Here is a 16,831-nt window from a genome sequence, read left to right as displayed (position 1 = left end):
TGACTTCAGCTCAACACTTCTGACTCCAGACTCTGACCCCTCACACTCTCTCCCTCCCCACTCACCCTTTCATTCTTTCATTACACTCTCATCACTGATGAAGTCACAACCTGAAACCCTCTTCTGCCGCTTCAACTTTATTATTAGCTGTTACTAGTATGTTAGCATTTAGCTCAAATAACCACTGTGTCTATATACAGCCTCACAAAGCTGTTAGCATGTAGACTAGTTTAATATTCACTGGTTACGACACATTTGTTATCTAGTTTGACACTGTTAAAAGCTTGTTTTAATCAGTAATAAGCACAAACAAAGCTGCAAAACTGGCCTCTTAAGTTATATAATCCTGTAATTTTTAAAGTCACACACTAGAAATTTGTCCCTTTTAACATGCAAAATGCAACAATACACTGTAGAGCATTTAGAAAATGTCTACAAATATTTAAAATTCTTTTGTTCTTTTGTATCATTCTGTGTCCCCTCTCTAAATTTAGGTTTTTGCAGGTGTATGAGCACAGCGCAGGCCAAACTCCATAATTTTCTGTTGTTGTTGTTTTTTACCTCAGCAGCAGTTTGTGTGAATTGTGAAGCTTCTCAGTTTAGATCAATGGATAAGCAGCAGCTGTGAGTGAATGCAAAATTTTGGACCTTGCAGAATGAACAGTTAAGTGCAACTTTAATTGCGTCTGACATTCTGCTGCTCCATCTGTGCTCAGAGTATGCTCTGTGCTCCGAGAGTGTGGTGCAATGAATACGGTCCATCTCCAAAAATAGAATATCTATTTGTGACAGCCAATGTTCTAGGTGTGGTGGGGATGTGTGGGAAACCCTGAATATTTAAGAAAATTAAAAAGCAGCTCATTGTTGTTGCATAATGCCAGTTTCCTCACTTTCCCTCAGTTTGACAGTATCTAACATACAGCACTGGGATTTCTCACTCCAGTCACACACAAACACACAATATTAACACATACAAACTAACACACACAATAGACAGACTCACAAACACCTCTGACTTCTCCTCTCAACACTCTGCCAGAGATTTTAGAGCTCGTCTGCTGCTTGTGTGCATTCAAACTACTTGCCAAGCAAATATGTAGCTTGAAGGGGGGGCATGTCGCATCACCATAGTTACCATACCAGACGGACACATTGCCATAGCAGCAGGCTGGGGCAGAGAAGCAGCCAAAACAAATGAAGAAACTCAGATGGCCTGCTAATGTAAAGCTGCACTCAGCAGACTGTTGCAGTTTCATTTAAGACTTTAGATAGTGTTAAGTGATTCATGTTGTTATAATAAATTATCATCGTAAATGCCTTGCTGAAGGGCTGTTCAGTTCTATATAAATGTTATATGTTCTCATGTGTGTTGAGGTGTTTTAAATAATACTTCCCAGCTGTCATGTTTCTTTTGAAACGTGGAACAAGCATTTATTCCTCCAGCGTTTTGTTTGTTTTATTAAATAGAAGAAGTGTATTTTCTGTTGCTATATTGCATAATTTCTCTTGGCTCACAGATTTCTACACAGATGATGTTGAAGCTACAGTTTTGAAATAGTTTTGGTGTCAATATTGGATCAAAATAGAAGCATTTTTTTGTGGGGTTTTTTTCCAGGTGCAGCATCGTGTGTCGGGTCAGGTGATGGCTCTGAAGATGAACATCCTGGCCAGTAACAGAGCCAACATGCTCAGGGAGGTCCAGCTCATGAACCGACTATCACACCCCAACATACTCAGGTAACTGAAACATGACTTCCAACATGCTCTCCTTGTTTTTGATGATGTTGTTATCCCATTGGTTGTGTAACTTTCTTCTAAAGTACCTTGACTTGTCATGAAACATATTCATGTGTCTATAAACTGTTGTTGAGTGTTTGTCTGCTCTGTCTCCAGGTTTATAGGAGTGTGTGTCCACGAGGGACAGCTCCACGCCCTCACAGAGGTAAGACACTAATGAACCTGCTGCTAGTGAAAAAACAAAATCACTTAACTCCCTGACAGCAGTACAAGCACTAATTTTGTGGCGGCATTTTAGATTTAAGATTCAAGATCTTCGGTTATACAAGTACAGTCATGTGAAATACAATACATAGTTGATGTATTAAAAGACATAGAAAGTATAAGGAAATAAAAGAAGCAATAAGAAAACATATATGATATATATTTCTGAAAAATACTTGCATTCAAGGCAAATATATACATTCAATTTGCAAGTTTAACAGCCAGCTGCGTGCTAGACATACAGTTCTACATAATTGTTACAGTGAACATTGTAATTGAAAGAAATCATTTTTTATTTTCTACACCCTAAATCCAACAGCTGTGGCTCGTGGGATTATATTTTTTGGCTCCCTTCGCATGAATGCAATATTTTAAGACCAACTTCCACTTTGACTCAGTGATAAACTGGTTCTTTTTTTGTTGGTCAAAGGTCAGTCTTATTCTCATTAATACAATATCTGAAGAAGACCTTGTGAGAATTCCCTCAAATTTGGCACAAACATCCATTTAGACTCAAGGCGGTTAAACGTCAAGGTCACTGTGATCTCACAAATTGTATTTTTGGCATTACTCAAGAATTCATACGCAAAGTATGTAAAAAAAAAATTCACATAAATGTCTGAGATGATGAAGTGATGACATTTATATCCAAAAGGTCAAAGGTCAATTTCAATTCGACATCATAATGTGTAAAAACACGTTTCTGGCCGTTACTCAACACCACAATTCAGGAACTGAAGGGGAAACATTTGTTTAGATGCTGAATTGGTTGCATTAATGGTGAGCTTGACAGCACACTTGTCATGTCAGCCCGAAAAATCAATGATGCTTATTAAAAGTTTCCCCTCATACGTTCTTGACAAAACATTAATGATGTAAGATATACTTTAAGTTGCTGCTCTTTGGATTCAAAATTATTCAAAGTACAATTTTCCATAAAGAATATTCATAGTATAAAATATTAGAATATTAGAATTAATATATAAAAATGTTAATTCTAACTATATTTCAACCAGTCACTGTTAAGATCTGTCTCTGTGGTGGATTGTTGCTGCTGTTTTATTGCTGTAAACCAAAAAAAAACTTGAGAAACTGAGATGTTTTGATTTATTTTTCCATGTTTTTATACTCATTCCTCTTGAAATCCGATTTTATCTTTTGATTTCTAAAGCGGCTGATCATAAAAGCAGCAGCTGTCGTGTTTTTTATCTAACAAACACACACCTCTCTGTGTGAACTCTGTCTGAAACACAGTAAAAACACCCACCGCTGTCTGACAGTTTGACTCTGTTACACAGACTGAGGTCGGGCAGTTCGTGACATTTCACCCCGTTTCTTACGTGCGATGGGTCAACCTGACGTTGCCATGGTAACTTAGCTGCTCAGCAGTGAAAGGGGGATTTGGTGCTCAGCTGCCTGTAATGGCAGTATATATGTGACAGGTCATCATGTCGTATTGATCGAAAAGGTCAGCAGGTTTCAGACATGCAGGGGTTAAAAATGAGTGAGTTTTTAAAATAATGAACTGGTAATAAAGGGGCCTGTTAAGAAATTTAGTTAATGGACGGTGAAATCACTTTACGGTTCAGGTATTGACTCGTCAGTAGGGCTGTACAATGTCAGAAAAGGGGAAATTCTGGTCTCTGTGGTCAACATACAGTATATAGCATATAACCACAACGTCCTCCGTGACCTTTGTGTCATGTCAAACCTGTTTCCTGTTTCTGTCTCTGTCACTATCCCAAAAGCAAAATGGTTCAGACAACTCTTAAGAGACAGATTCACCTTGTTGCATAATTTGTCCTGACATTTAACACTGAGATATTCAATTTACATTTATGTAAATCACAGAAAAGCAGTAAATTCTCAATACAGTTTAGTAGCTGATACCAACACCAGGGAAATTCCACGATTCTCGAAACCCAGTTTATTTTTTTTTGTGTGTGTTTGTTTGTATGTGTTTTTTTCTTCTTGTAGAATTACTTTGTATTTTTTTCTGTATTTTTTAATCATGTATACATATATACACATATAAAGGACATGAGTTATTTTGATCATGTAACCTTAAAAAGAAGCAATAAAATAAATTTAACGGGACAATTAAAAAGAGCATCTTACAACATCAACTAAAAAGAGCAATCTTACAGCATTAGTGCTTTTCAGACAGTGAGAGAAGCAGCTTTCATATTAACATCCAAGCAGTTTCTAAATGGACTCGTGTATGTTGATTTGTGCCTTTGTAATAAACGTATTTTTGCGTATCCTGACGATGCAGTACATCAACGGCGGGAACTTGGAGCAGCTGTTGGGCAGCGACGTGTACCTGTCGTGGAGCGTGCGGATCACCCTGGCCCTGGACATCGCCCGTGGACTCAAGTACCTGCACAGCAAGGGCATCTTCCACAGAGACCTCACCTCCAAGGTGACGACGCACACAAACACACACGCATCAGTGCCCTCGTACATCGCGCACACACACATCACTAAACACCAGGGACTGTCTGCTCCTGAGGAGGCGTTAAATGTGTATGACACGCACAAGATACTGCCCCTAATTAACATAGATGATCCACAAGAACACGAACGCACAGATGTTGTTCAAACAGAAACGAGCGTCGTGTAACTGGAAACCATTTGATGATCTTTAGCGTTTTAATGTAGGTTTTGGAAACAGTCAAAAGCTCAGGTGCAGACTTAAAGGCTTTGCAGGTGCGTCACACATCTGCAAGTACGTCAACAAATAGATCAGTGGGACATGTGGCAGGTTAATGATGTTGGGTTCTATTTTTTCATAATTTTTGGTCCTAAATTTCATCCTGAGAGGCATTAAAAAAGTCTTTAAAAGTCTTAAATTTAATTTGCCATAATCTGTAGGAACCCCGGTTAGAGGCCGCCCCGGCACAAAGTTATTTCATAAAAGTCATCAACTGTAGCTTTAAGTCGAGCCTGATGTTGCCTAAGTCATAAAAGAATTATCCGAGTCACGTCCTCACCGTGAGTCATACAGCTTAATGAATAAACACTGGTATCAGGACTGAAAAAGTTGGATCGATGCATTTAAAATCTCAATTTACAGTGTCTACAAAGGAAATGTTGACACGCTGGAAACAGTTGGCTGTTAGCAAATCAGCTGTGGAGATACTGTGGTAAAAGTCGACATGGTGAAATAATCACTTCGTAGTGGAAAATGGCACAGAGACCAACCATTTCTGTTCTTTTAAAGCCAGCATCAGCAGCTCTCAGCTACTGTTGCCTCAGACCTAAAACTCCTTTATAGCAGACGAAAGGACACGCACACTGAAATAGAGTTTCCACGGATCCTTAAAAGGCATTAAATTAATTGATCTATGAATAAGGTCTTAATTGGTAAAAAAATGTCACAAATCAATCTTATGAAATACATAAAAATTCTAAGACACTGAAAAAAGTTTATTATCAGTCTTTTTTTTGTCTGACATTGTAGCGTAAAATCTAAAAATAATTGGAAATATCGATTTTAAAGAATAAAAATAATCTTAAAAAAGTTCACAATCTCAGGATAGAGTACACCCATGTACATTTACCACATCCAATCAAATGAAAAATGAACAAGCTTTTTTTAAGGCAAACCAAATGAATACTTTTTGACAACATAATATGTTTTTCAAACGTGTTCACGTGTTCAACTCAAGAAAGGTTTAAACAATTTTCAACATTTGAAGTAGAACTTTAAACTTGACCGAAAAGAAACAGCCATGTTTTATGTTGTAGTTAAAATTTGGACAAATTTGTCCTGAAGTTGTTGTTTTTCTTTTGTTTTTTTAAAAACTTCATTCCAAGTGGTATAACACACTGAAACACACTTAACAGCATTAATAGTGATGTGTGTGACCTCTGACCCCTCTGCAGAACTGCCTGGTGCGCTGGGACGGCCGCGTGTGCTCGGCGGTGGTGGGAGACTTTGGCCTGGCGGAGAAAATCCCAGATTATAGGTCAGTCCATTCATCAGATTCTCTATCAACATTGTGTGATTAGATAAGTCACGCTCAATAAATCACATTCCTCCACTTCTCTCTTTGTCTCATTTGTCCCTCGTGTCACATCAGACTGAGCGAGCGTCTCCCACAGCTTCTCTTTCCTCTCCGATGAGACACGGTCACACACAGAAAGAGCCGCATTACTCACACCGAAGCACCGTCGGGGTTTTTCCAAAGTATGCATGTACTGTAGGCGCACTTTGGCTCCCTGCTGAAAGTTGTGGTTAAGCGCCCGCTGCACCGCCGCTCACCGTTTGGGGAACTTTTATTAACATTGTGAGGCGTCAGTTCAAGGCGGCCATGACGCACCGCCGGCTCTACGCTCTGCTGCCGCTGTCTTTGCAGCTGTATGTTTTAAATATGCTGTGACATTTATGTGGCTTGTTTTATTCACCGCCATAAATTCACCGCTGGCCCGTGTGACTGTAAACGACCGACAAAGTTACAACCGTCCAGATTTATTCTCCTCAGCTGGTTGTCCAGTGACATCATATCTCCCGCAACGGTGTATGATCAAATTCTTCCCCACTAAAAATGTTTTCCCATGTGACCTGACGCAAGATTCTGCGTCCTGATGTTGCTTCATATAATAGGGATAGACATGAGTACTCGAGTACTCTGTTTGGACGTCAATATTTATTTAACAAAATAAAATAATACCTTTTTTTATGCCCTTGTGCTGAAGGCTTTATGCTTTTGGGTTATTTGTCCAAAACATACATACCATTTTCATGAATGCAATATCTCAATAACGCCATGAGGGAATTTCTTTAAATTTGGCACAAACTTTCACTTGGACTCAAGGATGAGCTAATTAGACTTTGGTGGTCATAGGTCAAAGGTCCAGGTCACTTTGACTTTGTCTGTCTCATTTTTGTGAATGCAATATCTCAAGAACACCTTGAGGGATTTTCTTCAAATTTGGCACAAACGTCCACTTGGTCTCAACAATGAACTGATAGATTTTGGTGATCAAAGGTCAAGGTAACTGTGACCTTGCATGTGTCTCATTCTCATGACCACAATAGTACATTTGACACAAACACCCGCTTGGAATAAAGAATGAACTGATTAGAGTTCGGTGTTCATTGACCTCATATAACATGTTTTTGGCCATAACTCAAGAATCATGTGCTAATTTAAAAATAAATAAATAAATAGAAGTCACACAAATGTCTTACAGTTTAAGTCTTAAAATGATCAAAATGGTCAAAAAATGTTTATCAGTGTTTCCCAAGATGACGTCCTCAAATGTCTTGTTTTGTCCACAACCCAAAGATGTTTAGTTAACGGTCATAGAGGAGTTAAAGACGAGAAAATGTTCGCTTTTAAGAAGCTGGAATCTGAGAATTTGGACTTTTTATCTTTTAAAAGAAAAGAGTTAAACTGATTATCAATTATCAGATTAGTTGGCAATCAGTGTAATAGCTGACTAATTGATCGGTCTAGCTCGACACAAAAATCAGCGTAATTTTACCCTTTTCATCAATTTCTTGCCCATAAAGACAATAAGCGTATTTTTCTAAATGCTGCATAGTTCTTGGAAGTCTTCCAAAAAAAAATCTTCCAATTAGGTCAAATTGTGATTAAGCACATGACTTCCAGTGAATGTAATTTCTCTTGTTCCCAGTTTATCCATGACTCTACATCACATCTCCTCAAAGTCCAAATATGTCCATGACCCAAACTACGCAGTTTGTTTTCTTTATGAATATCGTCTCTCCATTAGCGGGTCAACAGTCACAGTGAGTTAAAAACAATAACAGCATTAACTGGCAGCCAGAACATCTCCTGCCCACACATGTAAAGACACACACTCGACACACAGTTAGCTCCTCGTCCTCCCTCTTCTCTGCGCCTGCAGTCATTTAGTAAACACTCAACTCTCACTGAGACGACGCAGCTGCCTCTGTAACCTGTCCTGCACTGTACTGTGTGTGTTGTGTGTCTCTGTTTGTGCCCGGCCACCTTTTGGGTAGCAAAGTTTGCAATTTCTATAAAACTTTGGGGATCTTCATGCATTTCACTAAATGCAATGCAAGACATTTAATTTATTCATTCAAAAATTATGCCTTAATTGGCATTAAAATGTCTTAAAGCATATTATGAATCTTTTTTTTTCAGATATATAAACAAAACAAAGATAATATCTAATTTAAAAGAACACACAGAATGCCTCTTGCATTAATGTCAGGCAGATCAGGATATATTATTATTTTGTTTTTTATGAGCACCATTTAAAGTAAAGGGACTGACCTTTTAATTTGACCAAAAAGTTAAAAAATAAGTAGAGTAATTTTTGGCTGTACATTTTTTTTCCTCCTTCAAATTTGATTATTGTAAAATTAAATTAAAAATAATTAAATTCAGTTAATTTATTTAATTTGTTTGCTTGTTTCCCATTTATTCTCTTCTCTTCTTTCTATTTTATTTTTTTATAATTTAAAAAATCCTGGAGAAGAGTGGCGTCTGTACTAGTTATGTAAATGCATGATCATATTCATGCTGTGGTTTTGTATTTTTTCTATCTTTGTGTGTATTTGTGCAGCCCCTCTCAATAAAATGCTTTAAAACAGGTAAAAAAAAATCCTGAGTGGCATTAAAAATGTCACTTAAATCTAACTTGTCTTAAGCTGTGGGGACCCTGTAAATGCATGTCCACTGAGCTGAAAACAAAGTTAAAAAATTGATATTTTGCATTTGCAGCTCTTCAGTGTGTGTTTTGTCGTGTGTATTTTTGCATACCTGCAGCTACCAAACATGAAGCCTCTGTTTGCTCCAGCCTCTGTTTCAATAGCAGCTGGTGAATTGGGCTTCCGTCGTCTTCAAGGGCATGTTTGCTTTTATATTTTAGTCAAACACTGTTGTATCCTGTAGCCGAGCGCTAACAGAGAATGTTGACAGCCCTTCTCCAGTGTGTGTGTGTGTGCGTGTGTGTGTGTATTTGTGTTGGACTGCTGTGCTTGTGGCACGAAGGGAAGGAGGGATGGCTGGAGCGAAGGAGAGCAGAGGAGATGAAGGGGGTTTAGGAAAAGCACTCCAAATAAGGTCAAACTATTCCAGTCCTCCTCCTTTTGCTCTGACTGGATCTCTGCCGCACCAATTTGTCCTTCAGTGTCCCATCATGCCTCTGGTGTCGTCACTTCACTCTTTCTCTTCACTTGTGAGTTTTCTGTCGAGCTGTTTTCGCTCCGTTTCCTGCTGCGCTCTCTCTGTTTTCTCACTTCTGTCGGTCCACTTCTCCAAATGGTGTTTACGTTGGGAGCCGCGACCATTTCGGCTCCTCGTTTCTCCCTCTGCCATCACTTCCCTCGCTGCATTTTTTGCAGTATCATAGCCCGCAGTAGCAGATGGAAATAGCACAGAAAGGAAGTATCTGCCAGCAGTGTGTGTGTGTGTGTGTGTGTGTGTGTGTGTGTGTGTGTGTGTGTGTTTGAGCATGTCGCCCTTGCACATTCTTGTTCCTTCCTTTTTATTCAGTTGAAATTGCACAACGATATCTCAACATAACTGAAAAACACTGCGGTTTCTTAGATACTGAGGAAGTGCACACACACACACACACACACACACACACACACACACACACACACACACACACACACACTTCAAAGACGGTTTTCACCCCATAAAACCCCTCTCTCTTATCTCTCTGTCTCTCTCTCTTCCTTTCTTTCTCTCTTGATTGAGTCCTGTGTTAATGAAATGGAGCGTGAGTCCTGCTTTACTTGACAGTTCTTGTCAGACCATTTCCTCGTCTGTCATTGTCTCTTTCAAATCGCTGCTCTCCTGAATGGAAAATATGTTTTCATTATTTCCCATGCTTCACTGTGGAGACGTCTGGAAACACACAAACACATATCTGCATATTTTATCTAGTAGTTGACCCTTTTTTAGTGTGGCAACAGCTCCTGGTGTTTTCATTATTGATTTTAATCTGCTAAATATTTTGTGAATTAATCCTTTGGCCTTTAAAAAATGTCAGAATAACGATCACAATAACCTTAAAGGACAAGGAGACATTGTCACATTCTTCACATGCTTCTGTTGTCCAAGTCCCAAGCCCAAAGATGTTTAGTTGAATATGAACAACAGAGAAATTTAAAGCAGGAAATCTTCACATTTAAGCACTTTGAACCAGAGAATATTTGCAAATTTTGCCCGATTTATTAACTAACTAATGATCAAAACTTTTGGTCAATCAACTGATTGCTCAATTAATAAATTGTTTCAGCTGAATGTTCTTATTCCAAGGTATTTCTTTATATGCAGTAACCCCCTGTAATTGTCACGACACCATTTGAAATGTCATAAAATCAGTTTGTAGTGGCACCACAAATATATTGTGGAGAATGTGAAGCTAGAATAAACTGATTGAGTATGGTGGTCAAAGGTCAAGGTCATTGTGGCCTTTCGTTTGTCTAATTTTAATGGATGTAATATCACAAGAAGGCCATCAGGGTCCTCCTTCATATTTGGCACAAACATCCACTTGGACTTAAGAATTAAACTGATTCGAATTTGGTGGTCAAAGGCTAAAGGTCAAGGTGACCTCGTAAAACATATTTTTAGCCGTAATGTAATGATTTATATGCTAATTATGACAAATTTTCACACAAATGTGGATAAAAAGACAAAGTCATGACATTTTATATCCAAGAGGTCAAAGGTTAACATCGTTGTGACACGACCATGTTCTGCAAAAACACTTTTCGGGCCACTATTCAGCGTCATATCTGTCATCTTAAAGCAAAATCAATGAAATATGACATTTTGTTGGGTGCTGTGCCTCTTTTTTACTTCCTGGGTGCCTCCTTTCTCTTTGAGATGCATTTCAGGAATTGAGACATCCTTAAAGATGGCGCTGATTGGTTTTCAGGTCACAGGCAGAAGAAGAGAGGAGAGAGAAGATGATGAGGCACAAAACAGGAAAATTAGAAAAGCCTGTGATTAACATGAAGCTTCCCCCTCTCCCTCCTCTCTCTCCTCTCTGCAGTGAGGATGAGGACCAGGATCCGCTGGCTGTCGTCGGCTCCCCCTACTGGATGGCCCCGGAGGTGCTCAGAGGAGAGGTGTATAATGAGAAGGTACTGACACATCGCTGTCTTCGTTCCCCGTCTGCTGCAAGAGTTCAAGGTCCACAGTGGGTGTGATGAAAGCCAGTCAAATAAACGCAGCACCCACACACTGAAATAAGGCCATAAATATTTAATACACCAGTTATTATGTTGAAGGCAAACAGGAATTTAGGTATATAAGCGTTAACCACTTGACCTGTGTTTTTGTGCAAAGTTTAGTGGACATCCTGACATTTTCTGTGTTAAGCAGCCTAACAGGAAATTTGCAATTAGCATAAACATCCAAATGTAGTGCATGTTTTTGGGTTGTATTGCAAAAAAAGGTGCAATTTATGTAGATTTGCATAAATCAGATTTTCAGACCTACAGATCTACATAATTTGCCAACAAGACAAATTAAGATTTTTGATTTGTTCACCAAAAAAAAAGATTGTTGTTTGCTTGTACTCTAGGGTCAATAACTTTCATTTGACCAAATGTCATTCAATAAGTCAGTTTTTTAAAGCCATAACATCACAAAACAAACAGCACATCTGATCTTTAACACTCGACGTGTCTCTCTCTTTGATCGGCTCGTCTTCCTCTCTCTGCAGGTGGATGTGTTTGCATTTGGGATCATCCTGTGTGAGATTATTGCGAGGGTACAGGCCGATCCCGACATGCTGCCACGCAAAAAGGTACCGATGACAACTTTGTCATCATTAACGATTCCCCCGTCTCTCTGTCACCACATACTCATCTTCTCATGCACGTCTCATGTCATGTTGAGTCACATGAAAAATAAAAACAAATCTTCTAAGATAGTTCCTATATTAATTTACTGAAGTATGTCAATATTTCAAAATCACGAGACTGTTGTGCAAGCAGCAATGTCAAAATTACTTTAAGCAACAATTACACCACTCAGAAGATGGTTTAAAGATTATGTTAAATGGTGGATATCTTATTTTGGAATCTAACAGTTGGTTGTCATCTTGAACAAACAGGAAGCTGACTTTCTTATCTTGAAAGAAGCGTGCATTTTAAAAAAAAGATGTCCGCTTAAGTGCTTAAAAAAAAAACCTGAAAAAATACATATGCCTCGTGATCTTTTTGTATTAAAAAGAGACTTTTGTTGATTATTCACTGTGCAAATACAAAGTACATTCAAACAAAACTGCTTTATTTTTAAATATGCTTTTAATGTTGTCCTGCAATGCATTGCAAAAGCAAAAAGAGAAGCTGCTCACAGCTCCGCAAAAAAGATATTATAATTAACAAGTTAAACATTTTGCTTCTTCTTTTTGCAGTAACACTTTTGCAGTTCGATATTTGCACGTGATGCACCATTTCTTGTGAGCACAAACAGTGCAACAATGGCAAGCGTAATAATATGTTACTGTGTACAATTAGTATTTATTTTGGATGTAGGCCACAACATCAGCTTTAGGATGGTCTTTGAGGTTAGCACAGGAGCGTTTCTCCCCCTTGTGGTCATCTAGTATTACTGTAGTTGAAGCCATTTAACTCTTGAACAGCTGGATAAACATCAGTTTTCTTGTGCTGCATTCAGACGCCTGTTAATAGCATTTAGACCACTTAAACCTGGGAAAATTAACCACTTGGCAAGAAATGCTTCAGACTGAAAAAAGATGACAAGGAAATAATCTGAAAATTAACGGGGATATCATCCAATAAAAGAAAGGAAAATATGTCTACAAATCTACATTTACAGTCCTCTTAATATTTTTTTAAAATTGTGTCACAGGAAAAAAAAGAAAAGAAAATGTGTTTATTTTTTGGCACTTTCTTGAAGTCATTTTCTTGTTTTGTTGTGGGTTTTTTTGTTGTTGTTGTTTTGCTGTTTTTTCAATCCCCTTTTCCCTCATTTTCAGGTATTTTTGGTAACTTTTTTTTACTGATTTTGCTCATTTTTGGGCTATTTCTTGTTAATTTACAGCCCTCTTTGCAAGCCAGTTTGCTCAGGTTTCAAAGGGCTAACTGTCTGGCAGCAGTAGCTCACCTCAACATCAAACATATGATGATATATATTTTTTGTTCATCCTGTGTATTATAAATGGCTCTTACAACAACCAAATAAATGTTTTTAAACCAATTTTAACCCTGACATCTAAAATCTTTGGTTTTTGAACAGGACTTTGGTCTGGATGTGGAGAACTTTCAGCAGATGGTGGGTGACTGTCCGCCTGACTTCCTGGAGCTGGCCATCGCCTGCTGTAATGTAAGAAACACATCTGAAACACACACACACACACACACACACACACACACACACACACACATCCCGCCTTCACCCTTTGTTCCACTTTTGTAAACTGCAGGGTCATTTGTGTCATTAGCCTATTTTTTGACTTCACGGTGGTGAAAAAGTCTCAGGTTTTGCTTCATGTCAGCTCAAGTGTCGGTGCATTACTCTAATGTGCAGCACAATGCAGTACAACAACACCACTAACTACATGCTCCAAATAAGTATTTTTAAAATTGGAGTACACTGACCTCTAGGGGTACTTTAGAGTACTGCAGGGGGTAAGCAAGATTTTCTTTAAACATGCTAATGTAAAAATAATCCATCATGCATGATTAAAAATGATATAAATCACTAAAATTACTAAACTGTAAGTGCAACAGATTGAAAAAAAAGATGCATTTCAGTGCAAACTGCGATGCTTATGTGCAATGTCTTAGTGTTATTGCATGGTGACAAAAAAAAGGTTTGCCATAAATTTTGTAATGGATTCTTAATATCTAAAATGTAGTAAACTTTATTATTATTATTATATTTATTATTATAACTGATTGTATGACACCTCTGCCTCTTTTATACTGAGTGCCAAATGTTGCTGGAGCTCCGTGTTTTTATCCTTCATTGTCTCTGTCATGTTTATACAGAGCAGTAAAAGAGTTTAAATTGTGTTTAAATACTTTTTAGCCGTAATTTTAATATAAAGATGAGGCCAGAAGGTTTGCATGGGCTGACATCATAGAGAGAACGGTGGCGTCGTCCAACTTCTGACATCAAGCAAGGTTTTCTGGCACTGCAATTTTATGACGATTTAACTCAAATTCTGAAGATGTACTGTTGTCTCTTTCCTCTGTGCACCGTTTAGTGTGTTGAATTTTTCTTGCTTTTTTCCCTCCTTTCAGATGAATTCAAAGCTCCGTCCATCTTTCTCCCAAATCGTCGTGGAGCTGGAGAGGAGGCAGGCTGAGAGGAAACAGAAGGATGAACCAACAGTCAAAGGTGATTCCTGCTCAGCATCAGCATGTTGGCGTCATCATTGTGAGCTTGCATGTTGATGTCGGCTTTTAGCTCGTTGGCGAGACATGCTAGCATGCTATAAGCTAATTGAAGATGGTAAACATAACACTTTCTCACTGTCAGCGAGCTTTCATCAGCCCCTCTGCACCGTAAACATGTTTGCTCCTGCAGATTGATATTAATCACATTGTACTTTTCTTGATTTGAAGCGGTTTCTCCAGCAATCGGGCCTCTGCGAAGGCGATCCCTCTGCCTCCCGTCAGATCCTCGCCTCTCCCGCAGCAAATCCGACATGCTCCACCCTCCTGACACGCCTCCTTCTGTCAACATGGCGGTCCCCGCTTGGGTCAACCCCTTCTCTCAGAGGGAGGACCTCAAGGGCGGCAAGATCAAGCTGTTCGACACTCCCAGTAAGTCTGTCATCTCTCTCACCTTCACCCTGCCGCCTCCGCCAGACTGCGACGACCTCTCTGCGTCCGAGACTGACAGCGGCGAGCTACCGCGGAGGCACAGGCGCTGCCACTCTCTGCCGTGCACGCCTCCGCCGCACCTCACGTCAGCGCCGAACACTGTCCTGACTGAGGAGGAGTCCACGTGTGAGGTAAACGGCGAGATAAACGGAGTGAGTGAAGAAGAGAGACTGCTGGGAGAAGAAGAGGAGACGAGGGAGGAGAGTGATTCAGGTCTGCCTCTGTCGCTCGACCTGCAGGAAAAGGAGGACGAAGAGGACGAGCCAATGGACTGCGCCAGCTCCCCGGACACACAAGACAGCACCTCATCTCCGTACTCCAAACTCTCCCTTCCTCCATCGCACTCCTCTACTCCCCTCCAACCCTCCACGCCAACTTTCTCAAACGGTTGGGGGTCGGCCATCTCCAACGGGCCCCCGTGCCTGGCTCCCCTCTCTCATTTGGATAACAACAATGTGGTCGTGAGTCGACCTTTGGGATGGAGCACCACCACCACCAGCACTCCCACCACGGCCAACAACAACGGCTACCACTCCCCTCCCAGCGACCCCGCCGGCTCGTCCCCGTTCGGCTCCGGCAGCGGACACTCCCTGGACCAGGAGGAGGTGATCTCCTGTCCCGGCTGCTGCCTGGCCGGCTTTCGTTTCCCGTCGCTCTGTCTCAGAGCTCCGCCGCGCAGGAACCCCTACAAGAACTTGAACGGGGACCACGCAGCCTCACGTGGGCTGCTTTGCCCAGGACCCAAGGGCCTGCCGCCGTCTCCGACACCCACCGCCACCACCACCAGCCTGGAGCCGGCACTCGCCTTGCCGGGGGCGCAGACATAAAAAACACAAAAAAAAAAATTTAGAAACTGCACCAAAAGCTCTTCCCTGGAAACTAAGTGGGTCTTCTCAGAATTTGCACAGATTTTAACGCAGCAATATCCTGCTTATTTTCCACACACACTTTCTGGTGCGGAACAATTTACACTCCATGGTTGGCTCTCTCTCGTAACTGGATGGTTCAGATTTTTTAAAGTGCGGTTTTATGGGTAATTTATCCGTAGACGGTACGTTACATACAGTGGATGTCAATCAAGATGCCCTAGAGAAACAAACCGGAGTACAAGATGGAAGCTGCTGTTAATGGCGGTCAGCAACAAAGCATATTTTAGCCACCTAAAAGAAGTCCCACATTAAAAAAAAAAATCTTTGAGAGTATTTTTAAACACTTTACTTTTATGTAACAGTGATTTCCAATGAGAAAATTAAGCTGTGTTGCTGTCTTAAAAGCCAGACTCCATAGAGGAAAATCAGTGATTTAACTGAGGATCAGCTGGTTTATTGCTGCGTTAAAAAGTAATTTGTGTCATTGTGTGACTTTGGCATTTAAAACGTTTCGTTCAGAAGCATTAAGTCACACAATAACACAAACTTAACTACCTAATCGAAACGATGGCAATAGAGCAGCAGCTCAGTTTTTGTCGGTGGAGTCTGTATAGCATAGAGACTCCTACTATATAGCATGCAGTTAGGCTGATAATGTTTCTTTTAGGTGGCGAAAATACTAGGACTGCCCTTTGAAAGTCGGAGATTCAAATCTTCAGAGAATCTCCGTCAACCGAGATTGCTTCAAGTTGAGAAGTTTTTTTTTGCGCTAGTCAGCATGCTGTTAAAAATGCAAAATCTGGGGACCAAAATGTTCCCAGATTTTGCTGCAGAGTGAATGTTCTTGACTTTCACACACAGTGGACATGCAGGCAGCGGCACAGAGGAGAGAGAGACAGACAGCCTCTGGCTTTTTGTTTGATATTTAGAATACCAGCAAAAAATGTTGCACATTTACAACCCTCCGTTAGCTTGTTTACTGTATTACGTGAATGACGCTGTCAAACTAAATGTCCTGCAGAGCCCCGTTAAAACTTTAAAACTTTGTATGGAAAACAAAACCAAGTGGCAAATGACATCTATTGTATGTAATACACTGCCTATCGATAAGTACCCTATAAAACTGCACCTCAAAAAA

At 40.0% G+C, this 16,831-nt stretch overlaps 1 protein-coding gene across 2 annotated transcripts in view; it reads left to right on the top strand.

Moving 5' to 3' along the window:
• The window catches only part of tesk1b (testis associated actin remodelling kinase 1b), a 43,306-nt gene extending 26,802 nt beyond the window's left edge, over positions 1-16,504 (top strand). For both annotated transcript variants that reach the window (XM_042512102.1, XM_042512101.1), the window contains 9 exons: positions 1,616-1,737; positions 1,894-1,942; positions 4,277-4,423; positions 5,890-5,972; positions 11,014-11,104; positions 11,689-11,772; positions 13,230-13,316; positions 14,240-14,336; positions 14,564-16,504. In XM_042512102.1, coding sequence (XP_042368036.1) covers positions 1,616-1,737; positions 1,894-1,942; positions 4,277-4,423; positions 5,890-5,972; positions 11,014-11,104; positions 11,689-11,772; positions 13,230-13,316; positions 14,240-14,336; positions 14,564-15,651 — 1,848 coding nt within the window. In that variant the 3' untranslated portion in view covers positions 15,652-16,504. The remainder of the gene's footprint in view (positions 1-1,615; positions 1,738-1,893; positions 1,943-4,276; positions 4,424-5,889; positions 5,973-11,013; positions 11,105-11,688; positions 11,773-13,229; positions 13,317-14,239; positions 14,337-14,563) is intronic.
• The last annotated feature ends 327 nt before the right edge of the window (positions 16,505-16,831 follow it).

The sequence above is a fragment of the Plectropomus leopardus genome, chromosome 23, assembly GCF_008729295.1.
Source record: "Plectropomus leopardus isolate mb chromosome 23, YSFRI_Pleo_2.0, whole genome shotgun sequence".
NCBI lineage: Eukaryota > Metazoa > Chordata > Actinopteri > Perciformes > Serranidae > Plectropomus > Plectropomus leopardus.
This window is presented reverse-complemented; position numbering and strand designations above follow the sequence as displayed.